Source organism: Delphinus delphis, chromosome 5, assembly GCF_949987515.2.
Source record: "Delphinus delphis chromosome 5, mDelDel1.2, whole genome shotgun sequence".
Lineage (NCBI taxonomy): Eukaryota > Metazoa > Chordata > Mammalia > Artiodactyla > Delphinidae > Delphinus > Delphinus delphis.
In genome coordinates, this window is record NC_082687.1 from 4,692,018 (window position 1) to 4,708,712 (window position 16,695).

The 16,695-nt window shown below is 35.2% G+C and overlaps 1 protein-coding gene across 3 annotated transcripts in view; it reads right to left on the bottom strand.

Annotated features, from left to right (window-relative positions):
• Window positions 1-16,695, bottom strand: part of FSTL5 (follistatin like 5) — a 620,880-nt gene that overhangs the window by 58,752 nt on the left and 545,433 nt on the right. For all 3 annotated transcript variants that reach the window (XM_060011592.1, XM_060011591.1, XM_060011589.1), the window contains one exon: window positions 10,227-10,376. In XM_060011592.1, coding sequence (XP_059867575.1) covers window positions 10,227-10,376 — 150 coding nt within the window. The remainder of the gene's footprint in view (window positions 1-10,226; window positions 10,377-16,695) is intronic.

Here is a 16,695-nt window from a genome sequence, read left to right on the forward strand (position 1 = left end):
ACCATGTTCTTGGATTGGAAGAATCAACACTGTTAAAATGACTCTACTACCCAAAGCAATCTACAGATTCAATGCAATCCCTATCAAACTACCAATGGCATTTTTCACAGAACTAGAACAAAAAATTTTGCAATTTGTTTGGAAACAAAAAAGACCCCCGAATAGCCAAAGCAAACTTGAGAAAGAAAAATGGAGCTGGAGGAATCAGGCTACCTGACTTTAGACTATACTACAAAGCTACAGTAATCAAGACAGTATGATCCTGGCACAAAAACAGAAATATAGATCAATGGAACAGGATAGAAAGCCCAGAGATAAACCCACACACATATGGTCACCTTATTTTTTATAAAGGAGGCAAGAATATACAATGGAGAAAAGACAGCCTATTCAATAAGTGGTGCTGGGAAAACTGGAGACCTACATGTAAAAGAATGAAATTAGAACACTCCCTAACACCATACACAAAAAAGAACTCAAAATGGATTAAAGACCTAAATGTAAGGCCAGACACTATCAAATTCTTAGAGGAAAACATAGGCAGAACACTCTATGACATAAATCGCAGCAAGATCCTTTTTGACCCACCTCCTAGAGAAATGGAAATAAAAACAAAAATCAACAAATGGGACCTAATGAAACTTAAATGCTTTTGCACAGCAAAGGAAACCATATCAAGGCGAAAAGACAACCCTCAGAATGGGAGAAAATATTTGCAAATGAAGCAACTGACAAAGGCTTAATCTCCAAAATTTACAAGCAGCTCATTCAACTCAATGTAAAAAAACAAACAACCCAATCCAAAAATGGGCATAAGTTCTAAATAGACATTTCCCCAAAGAAGATATACAGATTGCATCAAACACATGAAAGGATGCTCAACATCACTAAGCATTAGAGAAATGCAAATGCAAATTACACTGTGGTGTCACCTCATACCAATCAGCATGGCCATCATCAAAAAATCTACAAACAATAAATGCTGGAGAGGATGTGGAGAAAAGGGAACTCTCTTGCACTGCTGGTGGGAATGTGAATTGGTACAGCCAATGGAGAACAGTATGGAGGTTCCTGTAAAAACTAAAAATAGTACTACCATATTACCCAGCAATCCCACTACTGGGCATATACCCTGAGAAAACCATAATTCAAAAGAGTCATGTACCAAAATGTTCATTGCAGCTCTATTTACAATAGCCAGGACATGGAAGCAACATAAGTGTCCATCAGCAGATGAATGGATAAACAAGATGTGGCACATATATATACAATGGAATATTACTCAGCCAGAAAAAGAAACAAAATTGAGTTATTTTAGTGAGGTGGATGTACCTAGAGTCTGTCATACAGAGTGAAGTAAGTCACAAAGAGGAAAACACATACTGTATGCTAACACATATATATGGAATCTAAAAAAAAAAAAATCATTCTGAAGAACCTAGGGGCAGGACAGGAATAAACACACATACTTAGAGAATGGACTTGGGGACATGGTGAGGGATAAGGGTAAGCTGGGACGAAGTAAGAGAGTGGCATGGATATATATACACTACCAAATGTAAAATAGATAGCTAGTGGGAAGCAGCCACGTAGCACAGGGGGATCACCTCGGTGCTTTGTGACCACCTAGTGGGGTGGGATAGGGAGGATGGGAGGGAGACACAAGAGGGAGGAGATATTGGGATATACATATATGTATAGCTGACTCACTTTGTTTTAAAGCAGAAACTAACAAACCATTTTAAAGCAATTATACTTCAATAAAGATGTTGAAAAAAAATTTTATCAGTATTCCTTGAGGGGGGTGCACCAACTACAAATAATTTAAAACTGATGCTACACTGGTTATGGACCAGTTGTGTCAACTTATATAAAGATGGGTTATTTTGTCAGAGCAACAAAAGTGAGAATAGCACAAAGATACCCTGAACCTGGAGTTTAGCCTTGACATAAAGGAGCAGTGAAACACAGCTTGTGTATCAGTCTGACAAGGAGAATACCAGCTGGCTAATTAAGTGAACCTAATTTAAAGTAATGATGTAGATTCTCAGGATAATGCGCTAACAGCTAGAGAAGACTGCTGATGACACTTAAGAATACCCGATGTGTTACAATAAGCCACTTCTGCATCCAAGCAGAACCTGATTTTGCTCCACAGAAGGCAAAATGAGGTCAGTTGTTTACTAGTTAATCTTTTACGCAGGAAAATATCACCTGCATGCCATTCTTACAAAAAGTATTAATGGCAAGAAAAGTAATAAGCATTTGATGTTTAGAGCAACACCAAGGTGATAGATTCCATTAAAAATGTGTGACCTTTTATTTTTAAGCTGCACACAGAAATGATATTAATGTATCCACTGAAAACAAATATACCCCTATGGTAAGAATTTATCATGAGGTTTGTAAAACATGTTGTCAAGAAAACATTTGCCATTTAAGAGTAAAATGCAACAATGTTCAAGTTTTTAAAATGTTTCGTGCTAAAATTACACACTTAATACCAATTCTCACATTCAAATATATACAAAAGAAATAAAAGAAAGTCAGAAATATGATTTCTTAGATAAGGTCAGTATAAAACACTAGGGATCCAATTTAATTGGACTGAAAAAAAACTTGAAAGAGTAAATTTAAATAAGTTTACTGTTCTTTTTTTCTCTCACTTTTTTTTTCTACTTTTTTTTCTGTTCAAAAAGAAGGCAATTTGATTTTGGACTTCACTGTTCCATCTCTCTGTCCACCCTATAAAAAATTCTATACTAGTTTCTATCATATTTTGGAGATGATTAAATTTTGATTATAATTATTATTCTTAGTTGCCACTGTATAATATACTTAGGCTAAAATAAAGAAACAAACAGAGGTACAGCACACAATCAGGAAGTATAACTTCATGTGGATACAAAAAAGGCTGACTTGAGTCAGCCTCTGTTGAGAAAAGGTATCAAATTGAGAAAGGATGCTTTACTTTTCACAAAACTAACTTTGTACCTTGCAGGTGACTTTGAGTATACTCTGTCCTTGGATATGAATAAAGCTTTAAATCACAAATGAAGCAGTTTACCTTTATTTTTTTAAATAGCTAGAAATATTCTTTCCTTAAAGGGTTTTAAAACTTGAATTAATTGGATTATTAATTTATAAAGCATAAGTTTCAAAACCTACATCTGTTAAATCTATTATTTACATGTTGTTTTTAAATTAGGAGAATTTAAGGGAATTTAGAATTCTGAGATTGCCTATTTTCAAGTATAAAAGTAGAGTCATTAGGATATTCCTAATTCACCTTTAAGCATGTACTTTCAAGCGTTAAAATTCACATACTCTAAGGTCATGTTAAGACAAATATAGGGATGTGTTATTTCAGCCAACACTTAGTAGACTTATGGAATTTCATCATCTAAAGAGGCTCACAGACTGAAATTATACGTGGTTACAAAAAAAAAGAATTTAGGCAAATTCAAAGATAGAAAACTTTAATTTTTTAAAAGACATTTTTATGGAGTATATACGTAAAATTTTAGGTTGATATTTATAGTCAACAATAGGCCTCAGAAAATAATGTCCCTTTCAGAAAGATGGCTAGACTGAATATACCCAATATGGAAATTTTCATTTTCTAAACTAATTTGGTCTCTAAATATCTATAGAATAGATCATTGCAGAACGTCCCAAATCACTGCAGCTGCTACTTCACTCTACTTCTTTCCAGGGAGGTATTCAAGCACCCCTATAATTCAAAATTTTTCTTTTTATTGACAGAAGGGCAATATTCAATTCCATCCCATACCTCCCCAGAGTTGTGTGGGCAAACCCATGACACAGTACTGCCTTTTTGATCCAAGGATTGAGTGCCCACATATTTCCTACAATAGGGAAGTCTCTGTTACGTTACTCTCCATTCCTACTATACCTCAAATGGAAGGCAGCTATAGAAAAATGAGGCAATAAGGCTGATAAATGGTGGCACGAGGCAAGATGCATGAAGACAGGGTTCAGATTTGTTTTTGATAGCTGACAATCTGAGAATACGCAGAGACTGTATACAGAGTGGGTAGAAGGGGTAAAACAGGAAGTCAGCCATCAAGACAGTGAAAATACACATTTTTTAATTACTACTTCCCATCAAATTGCTTGCTAAAATGTTACTTTAAAGTTCAGAAGAACTTTCACCTCTAATTCCATCTGGCACAGAATTTTCTGTTTTAGTACTCTTAAATCAGTTCATTTGTCATAAAAGTGTTCCTTTTTGATTACTTCTTGGATTATATGTTATTAACTTATACTTTCTCTTTAATTTGTTCTTTCTCACTACATTTCCAAATTTACTACCAAGACTTTTACTTTAATACTTTCTTAGTTCCTTTTACTCTCTGCTAGGATTGTGGTTATTGTTATCTCTTTTATTCAGTTCTAATAGTATTAACCATGACTTTTGTCCTTGTTCTTTGCCAAAATTCTGTTTCCTTTTAATTAGTCTTTTTTGAATAAATCAATTTTTACCTCTTATATATTCATTTCATTGTGCCTTTATCTACCTATATTTTTACTTTCTTTCTTTCACTTACAGTATTGTGATTTTCTTCAGCTAAATTCTAAAATTATCTAGTTAAATGTTTTCTTTACTTTTCTTTTTTTTTTTTTTTGCTGTACGCGGGCCTCTCACTGCCGTGGCCTCTCCCGTTGCGGAGCACAGGCTCCGGACGCGCAGGCTCAGCGGCCATGGCTCACGGGCCCAGCCGCTCCGCGGCATGTGGGATCCTCCTGGACTGGGGCACGAACCCGTGTCCCCTGCATCGGCAGATGGACTCTCAACCACTGCGCCACCAGAGAAGCCCAAATGTTTTATTTTCAATCTATTATTTATTTATTTTTCATTACAGTAACAAAATTCCTTCAAAGACAGTCTTACTTGGAGTCAACATGTTTAATCATGATTATCAATATTACTTGTTATTGATATTGACATTTTAAATTTACTTTGCAGTTTTTGATAGCTTAGCACTGTGTCAGAGAATCAGTATAAAATGATTTCATTAATATTTCTTGAGGGTAAATTTATAACCCAGCATGTGTTCATTTTCAAAACTGTTTCCTTTAGTGAATGATATAGTCTGAAGGTTTGTGTCCCCCCAGAATTCACTTGTTGTAATCCTAACCCTCAAAGATGATGGTATCAGATGATGGGCATTTGGGAGGTGATTAGGTCATGATAATGGAGCCCTCATGAGTGGGATTAGTGCTTTTATAAAAAAGACCCCACAGAGATTGCTTGCCCCTTCCCCCATGTGAAGACAGAGTGAGATGGCAATGGCTATGAACCAGAAAGAGGGCCCTCACCAGGTCATGATCATGCTGCCACCTTGAGAAACGAATTTCTGTTGTTTATAAGCTACGCAGTGTGTTGTATTTAATTAAAGCAGGATGAACGGTGATATGAAATGATATTGAAAAGGTTTAGAAAGTGAAATATTTAGTAATAATGTATATTTAATTACTGCTGGATGCAAAAAATAATACATGTATCTGTTAGTTCAAGCATAGTAATAATGTTCAATTTGCATAAAGTATTAATTTTGTCTGTTGATTTATCAAGAACAGAAGTATCAAATATTTCTCACTTATATCAGCTTTTTTGTTTTGTTAGTATATGACTAAATTATCTGGAACTGTCCTTAAATTTCAAATTTTATTTTTTCTTATTTTTGGGATATATCTTATAATCTGCATATGGCTAGATTTTCATTATTCAGTCCATTACTTTTTATTATCAGCTATTACTTTACTCCATTCTTGGTTATTGTAATTATAAACATATTTGGTTTTATTCTATAATTTTGTTTAAAGATTTTTGTCCTGATTTTTCCATTCTTACTGTTTTCTCTTTCTTAATTCTTCTTTTCCTACTGTATTTAGGAGTAAGTTGTTCATTTAATTCTATTTTTTCATAGACAAATACAATATTTAACACACAGTTTCTTAAAATATTAATAAACATACTTAATGTACACAGGTAATCCATAATTACTCCCATTCTTAAATAATACAAGAAACCTTAACATATATATTTCAAATAATATCAGCCCCTTCCGTACTTACATATTGTTGTACAATATTTAAACATTTTTTTTTGCTATTTTGGTCCTGTGTTTTCACTCTTTTAAAAATTTCAAACTTAAATTCAGGGAATATCATTATTATTGACAGTTAGTATTTTAATAGGTCCTATGTTTACCAGTTTACTCGCTCTCTATACATCAAGTAGAACTGCTTAATTTTCCTTATTCCTGAAGCATATAGTTTTCAGTTTCAGTTTTGTTTAAATTTATTTTGTTGATAGTCTATTTTTTTGTATCTGATACAGTAAATAAATTATATACTTTTTTCCACTGACCATATAGTATCAGAGTATATTTTATTTCTATTTAGTCTTTTAATAATATTATTTCACTTTCTTTTGGTGTCCATTATTGCTACTGAGAAAATAGCTGCTGTTCTCATAGTACTTTATCTCCTATTTTTAGATCTTCCTTTTGGCTTTATGTGTGGCTGTGTCATGTTAATATATTCAGGTACTGATCTTTTTTCCATTTGTTTCACTGTCCTTTCTAAATCTGAGAGCTTCCTGTATTATATTTTATAAGTTGTATAATAAAGAATAATACATAGTACATGTATATAATAATATATACAAATATATATAGTATATATAATATATATTACATATACACATATACACATATTATATACATATACTATGTATTACTCTTTATTATAGTACAGAAAATTCTCATTCACTTTGACCAAATTATCAACATTTCCCTTTTCTTTCTATTATCTCCCTCCAGAATTTATCCTTCCTACTGTTAATGTATAAATAAAGTCTGATATTTCAAAATACATTTGCTTCTCATTATTAATGGCATTTGTTCTATAAAGTCACCACAAACACTGAATTTCTGAACACTGAACCACTGCTTCTATAGGAAATGCATAGTTTGGTTCCTATCAGTCTCTGGTCACAAGATTTTCATCATCTGATCAATACATAACCTAATTTCATGAGTGTTTCTGCACAGAGAAACGTTATTTAATACATATTATTCATTAATTAACAGTAACACTGAGAACTTCCCTGGTGGCACAGTGGTTAAGAATCTGCCTGCCAATTCAGCGGAAACGGGTTCGAGGGCTGGTCCAGGAAGATCCCACATGCTGCAGAGCAACTAAGCCCGTGCACCACAACTAACTGAGCCTGCGTTCTAGAGCCCGCGAGCCACAACTACTGAGCCCACGCAGCACAACTACTGAAGCCCACGCTCCTAGAGCCCATGCTCTGCAACGAGAAGCCACCGCAATGAGAAGCCCACGCACCGCAACAAAGAGTAGTCCCCGCTCACTGCAACTAGAGAAAGCACGTGCACAGCAACAAAGACCCAATGCAGCCAAAACGAAATAAACAAACAAATAAATAAATTTATATTAAAAAAATAAACCAGTAACATTGAACTCAGCATTAGGACTCATGAATGAATTAAGCCCACCGTTAGGCACACCACGACCTTCCTTCACAAGCGTTTCAACACAACAAAATTGTCCTTGAAAACACAATAGTAAACAGACCATGAAAAAAACACTTGTTCACAGTATGAAAGCCGAACCAAAAAGGTCGGGGTGTCTCCTTTTCCAACCTGAGATGGGGACATGTACTTCAGGTCACACATTTCTCCTCACTCTGCACAAGTCCCTGAGCGTCTGCAAAACACCATGTGTATTGGTTTTGTGGTTCTAAATAAATTCAGGAGAGTGAGTTTTAAATACAGAATCAGCAAACAATGAGAATCAACTGTAATCGATTTTTCTGTAGCGAAAAAAAAAAAAGAATAGCACTAGCTCCATGCAAACAAAATGACCTCACAATTATCATGTAGCCAGACACAGACAGTGAATACTGTATATTTCCATCTCTGTAATATTCAAAATTAGGCAATACTGACTTATGGTGACAGAAAGCCACATAATGATTACCTTTGGATAGGTAATTACTAGAAGGGGTAATAAAGCATAATTATTATTTTCATAAGATCACATGGAAAACCCATTTGGACTGAGGCCCAATTTTCTAACTTCTAAAAATGTGTTAGATTCTTATCTGAAAATATCCACAATCATAATTATATTGTAATATTATTTTAATATTTTAACCTTGTATAATGTCTTTTACATTCTGCTTTTTTATAGGCATTATAGACACTTTGAAAAGTAATATAATTGATGTGATTTTTTACCATTGCATGAATGTTTCATTATTGATATTTCCTATTAATTTTAAACTTTACTTCATTGTCTGAAGATGGAAGTTAGATGAATAATAAATGATGTTAACTTTTCTCACTTTTGAATATCTACTAGGTAGTACATACTCAGTCAGTGTAGGTTTCCAGTTTGAACACTGAATTGAAAAACCAGCCTGATTAAAAGAACATCTAGTAGCTAACACATGCTAACTAAAGAGTCTTGATAATCCCTGACTGAATGCCTATAATTCGCTGGCCTATGTTGCAGCTGAAATCAAAGTAAAATCAACCTGGTCAAAAATCAAGCAGTCTCAAAGACAGACACATAGGAAGCAAAATAGACAGAAAAAATATGTTCTCACAGAAGATACTGGACCATTAGATTGGGTGCACAGGGAACTGTGTAACCCCGGAGGCCTTAGAATCTTCTAGTAGACAGTTATTCATCCTTCTACTCATGACTCTTCTGTTCATTCTCATAGTAGAAACTGAACCACTGGACTAATTATCCATTGTAAATTTGTAACTCTGGAGATATCAGAGCTTTCTAATAGAAACACTTTTGATTCTTTTACTTGTAATACCAAACACATCTCATAAAAGGCAATTAATGAATGTATACAGAATGGATAGATGGGTGGACGGAATGGATAGATGGGTGGATGGAATGGATAGGTGGGTGGATGGAATGGGTAGATGGGTGGATGGAATGGATAGATGGGTGGATGGAATGGATAGATGGGTGGATGGAATGGATAGGTGGGTGGATGGAATGGATAGGTGGGTGGATAGAATGGATAGATGGGTGGATGGAATGGATAGGTGGGTGGATGAATTCATGTGAAGCTGTTAAGAACTCTTAGAATGAGAGGCCCTGATTTTGAACTTCTTAACACTTCTTTTGGTTCTAGTCAGGAATCAACATTAGAGGGACTAACAGCTACTTCAAATTCAAACCAATATTGATGCAAAAGAAAAAAAAATCTCTGTAAATATAAGAAATGGTTACATTCCTGTGTCTGTCAGAATTTTGACAGTAAATAGCACTTCTATAGTCCAGACTCTGCTACAAACGCTTTGTATGCATAAATTGGTATAATCCTTAGTATAATTTTATGAGATATGTACAGTTATTATTCCCATTTAACAGATTATACATATCTCACAAAACTATTTTAAGTTTGCTTCCTTTGAGCTGAGAAGCCATAGATCCTAACAGTCAAAGGCTGAGATACTGGAGCCAGACTGCCTGGGCATAAATCCTGCACTGCCCCTTGATTATTGTAAGACTGAGTTCTAGTAGACTGTCCAAGATGGACAGTCTTAGAAAGAGCAGGGCATAAAATAGGTGATGGCTCAAACCAGAATAGTTTGTCATAACCATGACCATGGCAACATGGAAAAATGACATGGCAAGGCGTGTTATAGGTGTTTTTCTCTGTCATTGACCTATGCACATATTACTTGTTTTACTACTATAGTAAAACTTACTAAGCTACTATTATCCAGTAAATCTACTATTGTCTCAGCCTTTGTTAAGAATCACATGAGAAAGATATACTACTTTACTGTGATGGTAACTAGGAGCACCTTAATTGGCCTTGGACTGGGACTCTCCTTGCTCTAGACAGAATAAGCAATTGTGAGGATGTTTTTTGTGTAACTGGTCATGTGGCGATTATGAGGTATTCATGGAATCTAACTGTTGAAAACAAAAGCTATTTCAATTACTTCTTTAATTCTTTAGGCTCAAGGAGCGGAATGAGAGGACAGTTTGTAGAAATTGTGTATACTTTTTAGTTATCCAAGTAACGAAACAAGTTATCAATGGCAATCAAATGGCAATGCACGAGTTACCTGGTAAAGTCTATTACATTAAATTAAATAGTCTTCAAAACCACTTTCAAAAGGAGGAGTCATTCATACCTGAATAACTTTTTGAGACTGCACATCTACAAGAAGGACTCTGTCCAAAGTTGGCTGTGCCACATAAATGAACTTGTCCTTGACATTGACAGCTGTGGCCCACACACACCTCTGGACTTCATCGCCTTCAGCTCTGGGACAGACTTCACCCTGTAATTTAGAAAATAAAAATCAAATGAATATCTTAAATGATAACATGGATATAGCCATATTATGAGTAACATTAATGTTTCATGCTCTACTACTTTTAGCATCAAAAGTTTTATATATATATATATGTTAAATATATATTCATATGTTACATATTTATATATTTAGATTTATGTCAAATATATAAATATATAAAGAGTTAAATCAAATAGAACAGTATATAGTGCATATTTAAATTCATTAAATTTGTATAGGAATCAATGTGAAATAACCCTTAAAATATATTTTATTACGCCTTTGAATGCTTATTTGTAGTAACATATAGCCTTTTCATTTGTCACTACCTATTCTTAGCTCAGTAACTGCAGAAGTACATAATAAGTCGAATGTTTCCTCCCACATCCCCCCAATCTCAAACTTCTTTACCAGACATTATATGCCACACTAAAGTATATTTAGAGCTTCTCAAAACCTCAAGAGCTGCCCTTAGAGCACATTCATGGGCTTATTAAAAGCTACCAAATCCACTACACAAGACTGAAGGAGTCTTCTACTTTGTGGAGAACCAGAAACTTAGAAAAATGATAATAAGGTAGTTACTCGAAATGGTTATTTTATTTTCAATTTGGTATCAAGGTCAAATTTTATAAAGTCCTTTAAGCTGCCTAAGCCCTTTTCATTCTTCTCCTTTACCCTAGAACTACCTTCTGGTTAATATTCTGTAGTTTGTGCTATATGGTCATAAAGGAGGCATAAATTATCTTCTATTTCTTCCTTCCAACATTCAGTAAGTGAATGTTGAAGGGATACGTAAGCCTTTCTGATTTGTATGGGCAGACACATGGTGATTAGAAGAAATGTCATTTAGCTTGTTATTTTTGTTTCAGGTTTTTCTTTTATTCACTGGTCTGTTGGTTTTGTGATTCTCACAATTTATTTGTAGTTAGAAAAACCACTGAGAAGAGAGATTTCTTGAACTATACATGAAATACATGTATAAAGATAAACACTTACTTATATAATGATAAACACTGATTCCAAATATGTCACTTGTTTTATGGTTTACGCCTGATCACTGATTATCATGTCTAATTCATTGATTTGTATACTCCAGTTAGTAACTCATGAGCTCAATTAGAATACTCTCTTTAATCTCCAATTCAAACCAAAACATTTATTTTTCAGGAGATATACCATCCACCATATATATTTAATAATCACAAAACAAAATCAACAAAATTTTCATGGTCAACACCACCTAAGCATTTCTTTCAATGAAAAGATAACACTGACAGCACATAAACCACATTTGCCTTTTAGTAACTAAAATGACTACCACAGTAACTCTTCTGAGGCAGCACAACCACAGTAGGTGTTTTTTCTTGCTTGCATAAAACTTGCAAAATAATGCAAAGCCCAGAACACTTTGGAATGAGAAGCTTAGTATGTAGCTTGCTGGGGTTTTTTTTCCCCCAAACTTCAGATCTAATTCCAGAGGACCTGGAGAATCCACTCATTTTTAAGATCCAGTCCAGGGCTTCCCTGGTGGCGCAGTGGTTGAGAGTCCGCCTGCCGATGCAGGGGACACGGGTTCATGCCCCGGTCCAGAAAGATCCCACATGCCGCGGAGCGGCTGGGCCCGTGAGCCATGGCCGCTGAGCCTGCGCGTCCGGAGCCTGTGCTCCGCAACGGGAGAGGCCTGCGTACCGCTAAAAAAAAAAAAAAAAAAAAAAAAAAAAAAAAAATCCAGTCCAGAATTCCCAGGTTCACTAAAATATCAGGGACATATAACACCAGGGAATTGTAGTGTTCTCTGAACAGTACAAGTGTGACAGGCTTCCAGGACATAAGCAAAAAACCTCAAAACTAAACATCACGTGTATATTTCCGATAGTTCTGGGGAGTTTGAATGAACTGCATTTCATAGAATGCACCACAATAATACTAAGATGACCACCACTGGTGTCCATGGCACTCGTCAGCAGGCAACACAAACCTGATGGCAGAAATCTGTCCTCAGCACATGCCCAGAACACAGTACAGGATTGTACCTTCATTCATCAATTCACTGAAACATTATTTTCTACACCATTTTTCTTCAGAAGTATTGGGTTGGTCAAAAGGTTCGTTCAGTTTTTTCCTCAAGATGCCTCTAGTAGCGCTTAGTTGTCTTTAACTTCATTCAAAACAATTTTGTTAGATTGCACTGTGACAGCTGTCATATCAGTGTGCATTTAAAAAAAATTATCAAAATAGGCGAACTTGTGTGGAGCCATTTTAATATTGAAGATGGAAGAAAAAAAGCAACATTCTTGGTATATCATGCTTTATTATTTCAAGAAAGGTAAAAACGCAACCAAAAAAAAGATTTGTGCAGTGTATGGAGAAGGTGCTGTGACTGATCGAACGTGTCAAAAGTGGTTTGTGAAGTTTCATGCTGGAGATTTCTTGCTAGACGACGCTCCACAGGTAGGTAGACAAGTTGAAGTTGATAGTGATCAAATTGAGACAACTGAGAACAATCAACGTTATACCACTTGGGAGATAGCCGACATACTCAAAATATCCAAATCAAGTGTTAAAAATCATTTGCTCCAACTTGGTTATGTGAATCGCTTTGATATTTGGTTTCCACGTAAGTTAAGCAAAAAAAACCTTGATTGTATTTCCTCATGTGATTCTCTGCTGAAACGTAATGAAAACGTTCCGTTTTTAAAACAATTTTGACTGGCAATGGAAAGTGGATACTGTACAATAATGTGGAATAGAAGAGATCTTGGGGCAAGTGAAATGAACCACCACCAACCACACCAAAGGCTGCTCTTCATCCAAAGAAGGTGATGTTGTGTACATGGTGGTATTTGAAGGAAGTCCTCTATTATGAGCTCCTTCCAAAAAACGAAACAATTAATTGCAACAAGTACTGCTCCCAGTTAGACCAATTGAAAGCAGCACTCGATGAAAAGCATCCAGAATTAGTCAGCAGAAAATGCATAATCTTCCATCAGGATAACACAAGACCTGATGTTTCTTTGATGACCAGGCAAAAACTGTTACAGGTTGGCTGGGAAGTTCTGTTTCATCTGCCGTATTCACCAGGCATTGCACCTTTGGATTTCCATTTATTTCATTTTTACAAAATTCTCTTAATGGAAAAGATTTCAGTTCCCTGCAAGACTGTAAAAGGCACCTACAACAGTTCTCTGCTCAAAAAGATAAAAAGTTCTGGGAAGATGGAATTATGAAGTTGCCTGAAAAATGGCAGAAGATAGTGGAACAAAAGGGTGAATACGTTGTTCAATAAAGTTCTTGGTGAAAATGAAAAATGTTGTCTTTTATTTTTACTTAAAAACCAAAGGCACTTTTCGGCCAACCCAATATCTTGAACATCTTTGACAAGAACCTATTTCAGGAGACTCAAACTCTACCTAAGTACTTGAGAGGCATGAAAAGGTGGGAAAAAGTGGGACCTAAGGTTGACGAAAGGATCTGAATATAGGAAAATTGTTTACAAATTCTTTGCCGTTGTGTAAAAGCTCCCAACAAAACCTGTCAAAACAACAGAAAGCGTGAGTAACCTGACACTAAACTGTCAGTCAAAAAACAGCTGAACCGGGAGAAATTTCCACCCCTTTGTTTGCTACAAAACTAGTCAACAGTAAAATAAACTGCTCTGCTGGGAATTATTTCCTATTTGTACGCTGTCTCTATAAGATGGCCCTGACCAGACTCACAATCATTTTTACAAAGCCATTAAAAGTTTCCTGACAGTCACCCTGAATTTTCTTTGCTTTGCTTCAGGCCATTATTGCTGATTATAGTCTATTAGGTCCCGTTTTACAATAGCACTCCTCTGTTTTCAGATTACATAGATTAGTATTTATTTCTGTGGATAGGAAGAGTAGGGGAATATTTTTCACATGCATTAGGCATTCAGTGATAAAAGGAAACTAAAATATATAAGAGATGCAAAAGAAGATTAAGATAATGCGTACTGATGAGGAAAATTGTCAGAAATTATATCAAAGAGTATCAATCATTTTTATAGAAATGTATACTGCCTTTGAGAGTTAAAGGATTAATAGGATTTTAGAGCTAATGAAGACGAGTCAATAATAAAAAGACAATTCTAGCTCATAATTAGAATTTATCTATTTCCCTTTGGGTTACTTCCATATTTCATTATGCAGTTCCTATTTATGTATTATCTTCTTCCAAAATTTTAAAGGGATATAAGATGTATCACTAGTGATGATGGAAATTTTGATTTAGCAATTAAAATAGTGTTGATGCTTCCTGATTTGCTAAACACAAGTTATAGTTCGAGTAGATGGATATATATACTCATCTTCTATAGGACTTGGTCATTTTCATATATTGTATTGATGACCTATTAAAAACACTTTTCCCTTAAATCTCCAATTTCCCATCTTTCTTTCCTCCCTTTCTTCATAGTCTACCTCTGTGTCTTTCATGGTGAGGATGAATGAATTTGTCACAAGCACATCTGTTTACCTTGCATCCAACTCAACAAGTTTCTGTCCTTATTCCTTCCTTGCATCCTTCTCTCCGATCACGGTTTGTCCACTATCTTTTGCCTGAAGACAGAATCTGCCTACATTTTAATTATAACTTTAGCTATGTCTCCAGGTGTGTTGGAACATGCACATGCCCCTGTAATTTAAGTAAACATTATTGGGATTCACCTGCTTTCCCTTTCAATAATCCATCTAATTTTCTTTAGACTTTGAACAAGTTTCAAGAACCTTAATTCCATTTCTTGACCTTTCACTCTAAATTGCTCATACTTCAAACTTGCTTTCCAGATCCTGTCTCTTCCAAAAGAGAGTTCTTGAAGAGTCATAAAGAGCTTTAGAATCTGTGATCATTGCTCTTCGGTTATTGCTGGGGAACATTTATTGAACACTTACTATGTGAAAGATATCATGCAAAGCTCTGTTTGGAAATAAAAACATGAATTTGTGTGAATGCCTGCTCTCAAGTTGCTTATAATTTCTGCCATATTTAGCTGTTTCAGACTCTTGATTCTTCCTGGAATGTTTTTTCATTCTTGTAAGGCGAGAAGCAGCAAACCATGACCCCAGGCCAAATTCAGCACACTGCCTATTTTGGTAAATGGCCTAGGAACTAAGAACACTTTTTGGTATTTTTTAACAGTTGAAAAAAAATCAAAAGAAGAGTACTATGTTGTGATGTGTAAACATTATCTGGTATTCAGATTTCCATAAATAAAGGTTTATTGGAACACATCTACACCCATTCATTTAAATATTGTCTATCTCAATATCAAAAAAGCAAACAACTCAATTAAAAAGTGGGCAAAGGACCTGAATAGGCATTTTGAAAACACCCAGATGGCCAACAGACACATGCAAAGATGCTCAACATCACTAATCATCAGGGAAGTGCAAATTAAAACTACAATGAGCCATAAAATTACACCTGCCAGAATGGCTATCTTCAAAAAGACAGCAAAAACAACTATTGGCTAGTATGTGGAAAAAAAGAGAACCCTCATGTGCCGCTGGTGGAATTGTAAGTTGATGCAGCCACTATGGAAAACCTTATGAAGCTTCCTCAGAAAATTAAAAATAGAACTACCATACAATCTAGGAATTCCACTTCTGGGTATTTTTCTGAAGGAAATAAAAATTATGTTAATTTGAAAAGATATACCCGCCCCTAGGTTCACTGCAGCACTAAGTGCAGAAATAAGTATACAACAAATCAGGTGAACTAAGATGTACACACCCAATTTGGGTACCACATTATGGGTTCACCCAAGGATAGTATGCAGATGCTCCTAGATACAGAGTGAACTATTGTGAATGAATGTTGCGTTAAAGGTGGAGAGAGAGAGAGGGTTTGATGTTTGATAAATATGTAAACATATCATTAAATCTGAAAACTCCTAGACGTATTGTCGACCTGGTTCTCTCACTGATTGGGATCAGGTCATTAACTATTGAAAATAAATTGGTTTCAGTAGTTCTCATTGTTTAACTTTACTGCTTCTCTACCTATCAGGTTCCTAAGACTGGCAGGAGAGTCCGCTTTCTTGGAAGTAATTGAGAATTGGGAGGAAAGAGAACTTTTGCAAAAAGGAAAAAATAATAAATAAACCTTACTCAAAATGTGTAACTGTATTCTTTGTTGTTCTCCAACAAATGGCCTGTTCTCCAGCTAGAGTGTTCTCATCAAAATCTTATTAAAAAACCAATGATTTTCCACAGCAACTAAAGAACGCATCACACATTTTACTAATCCAATTCTTTTTAATCTACATTTGGTAGCCGTA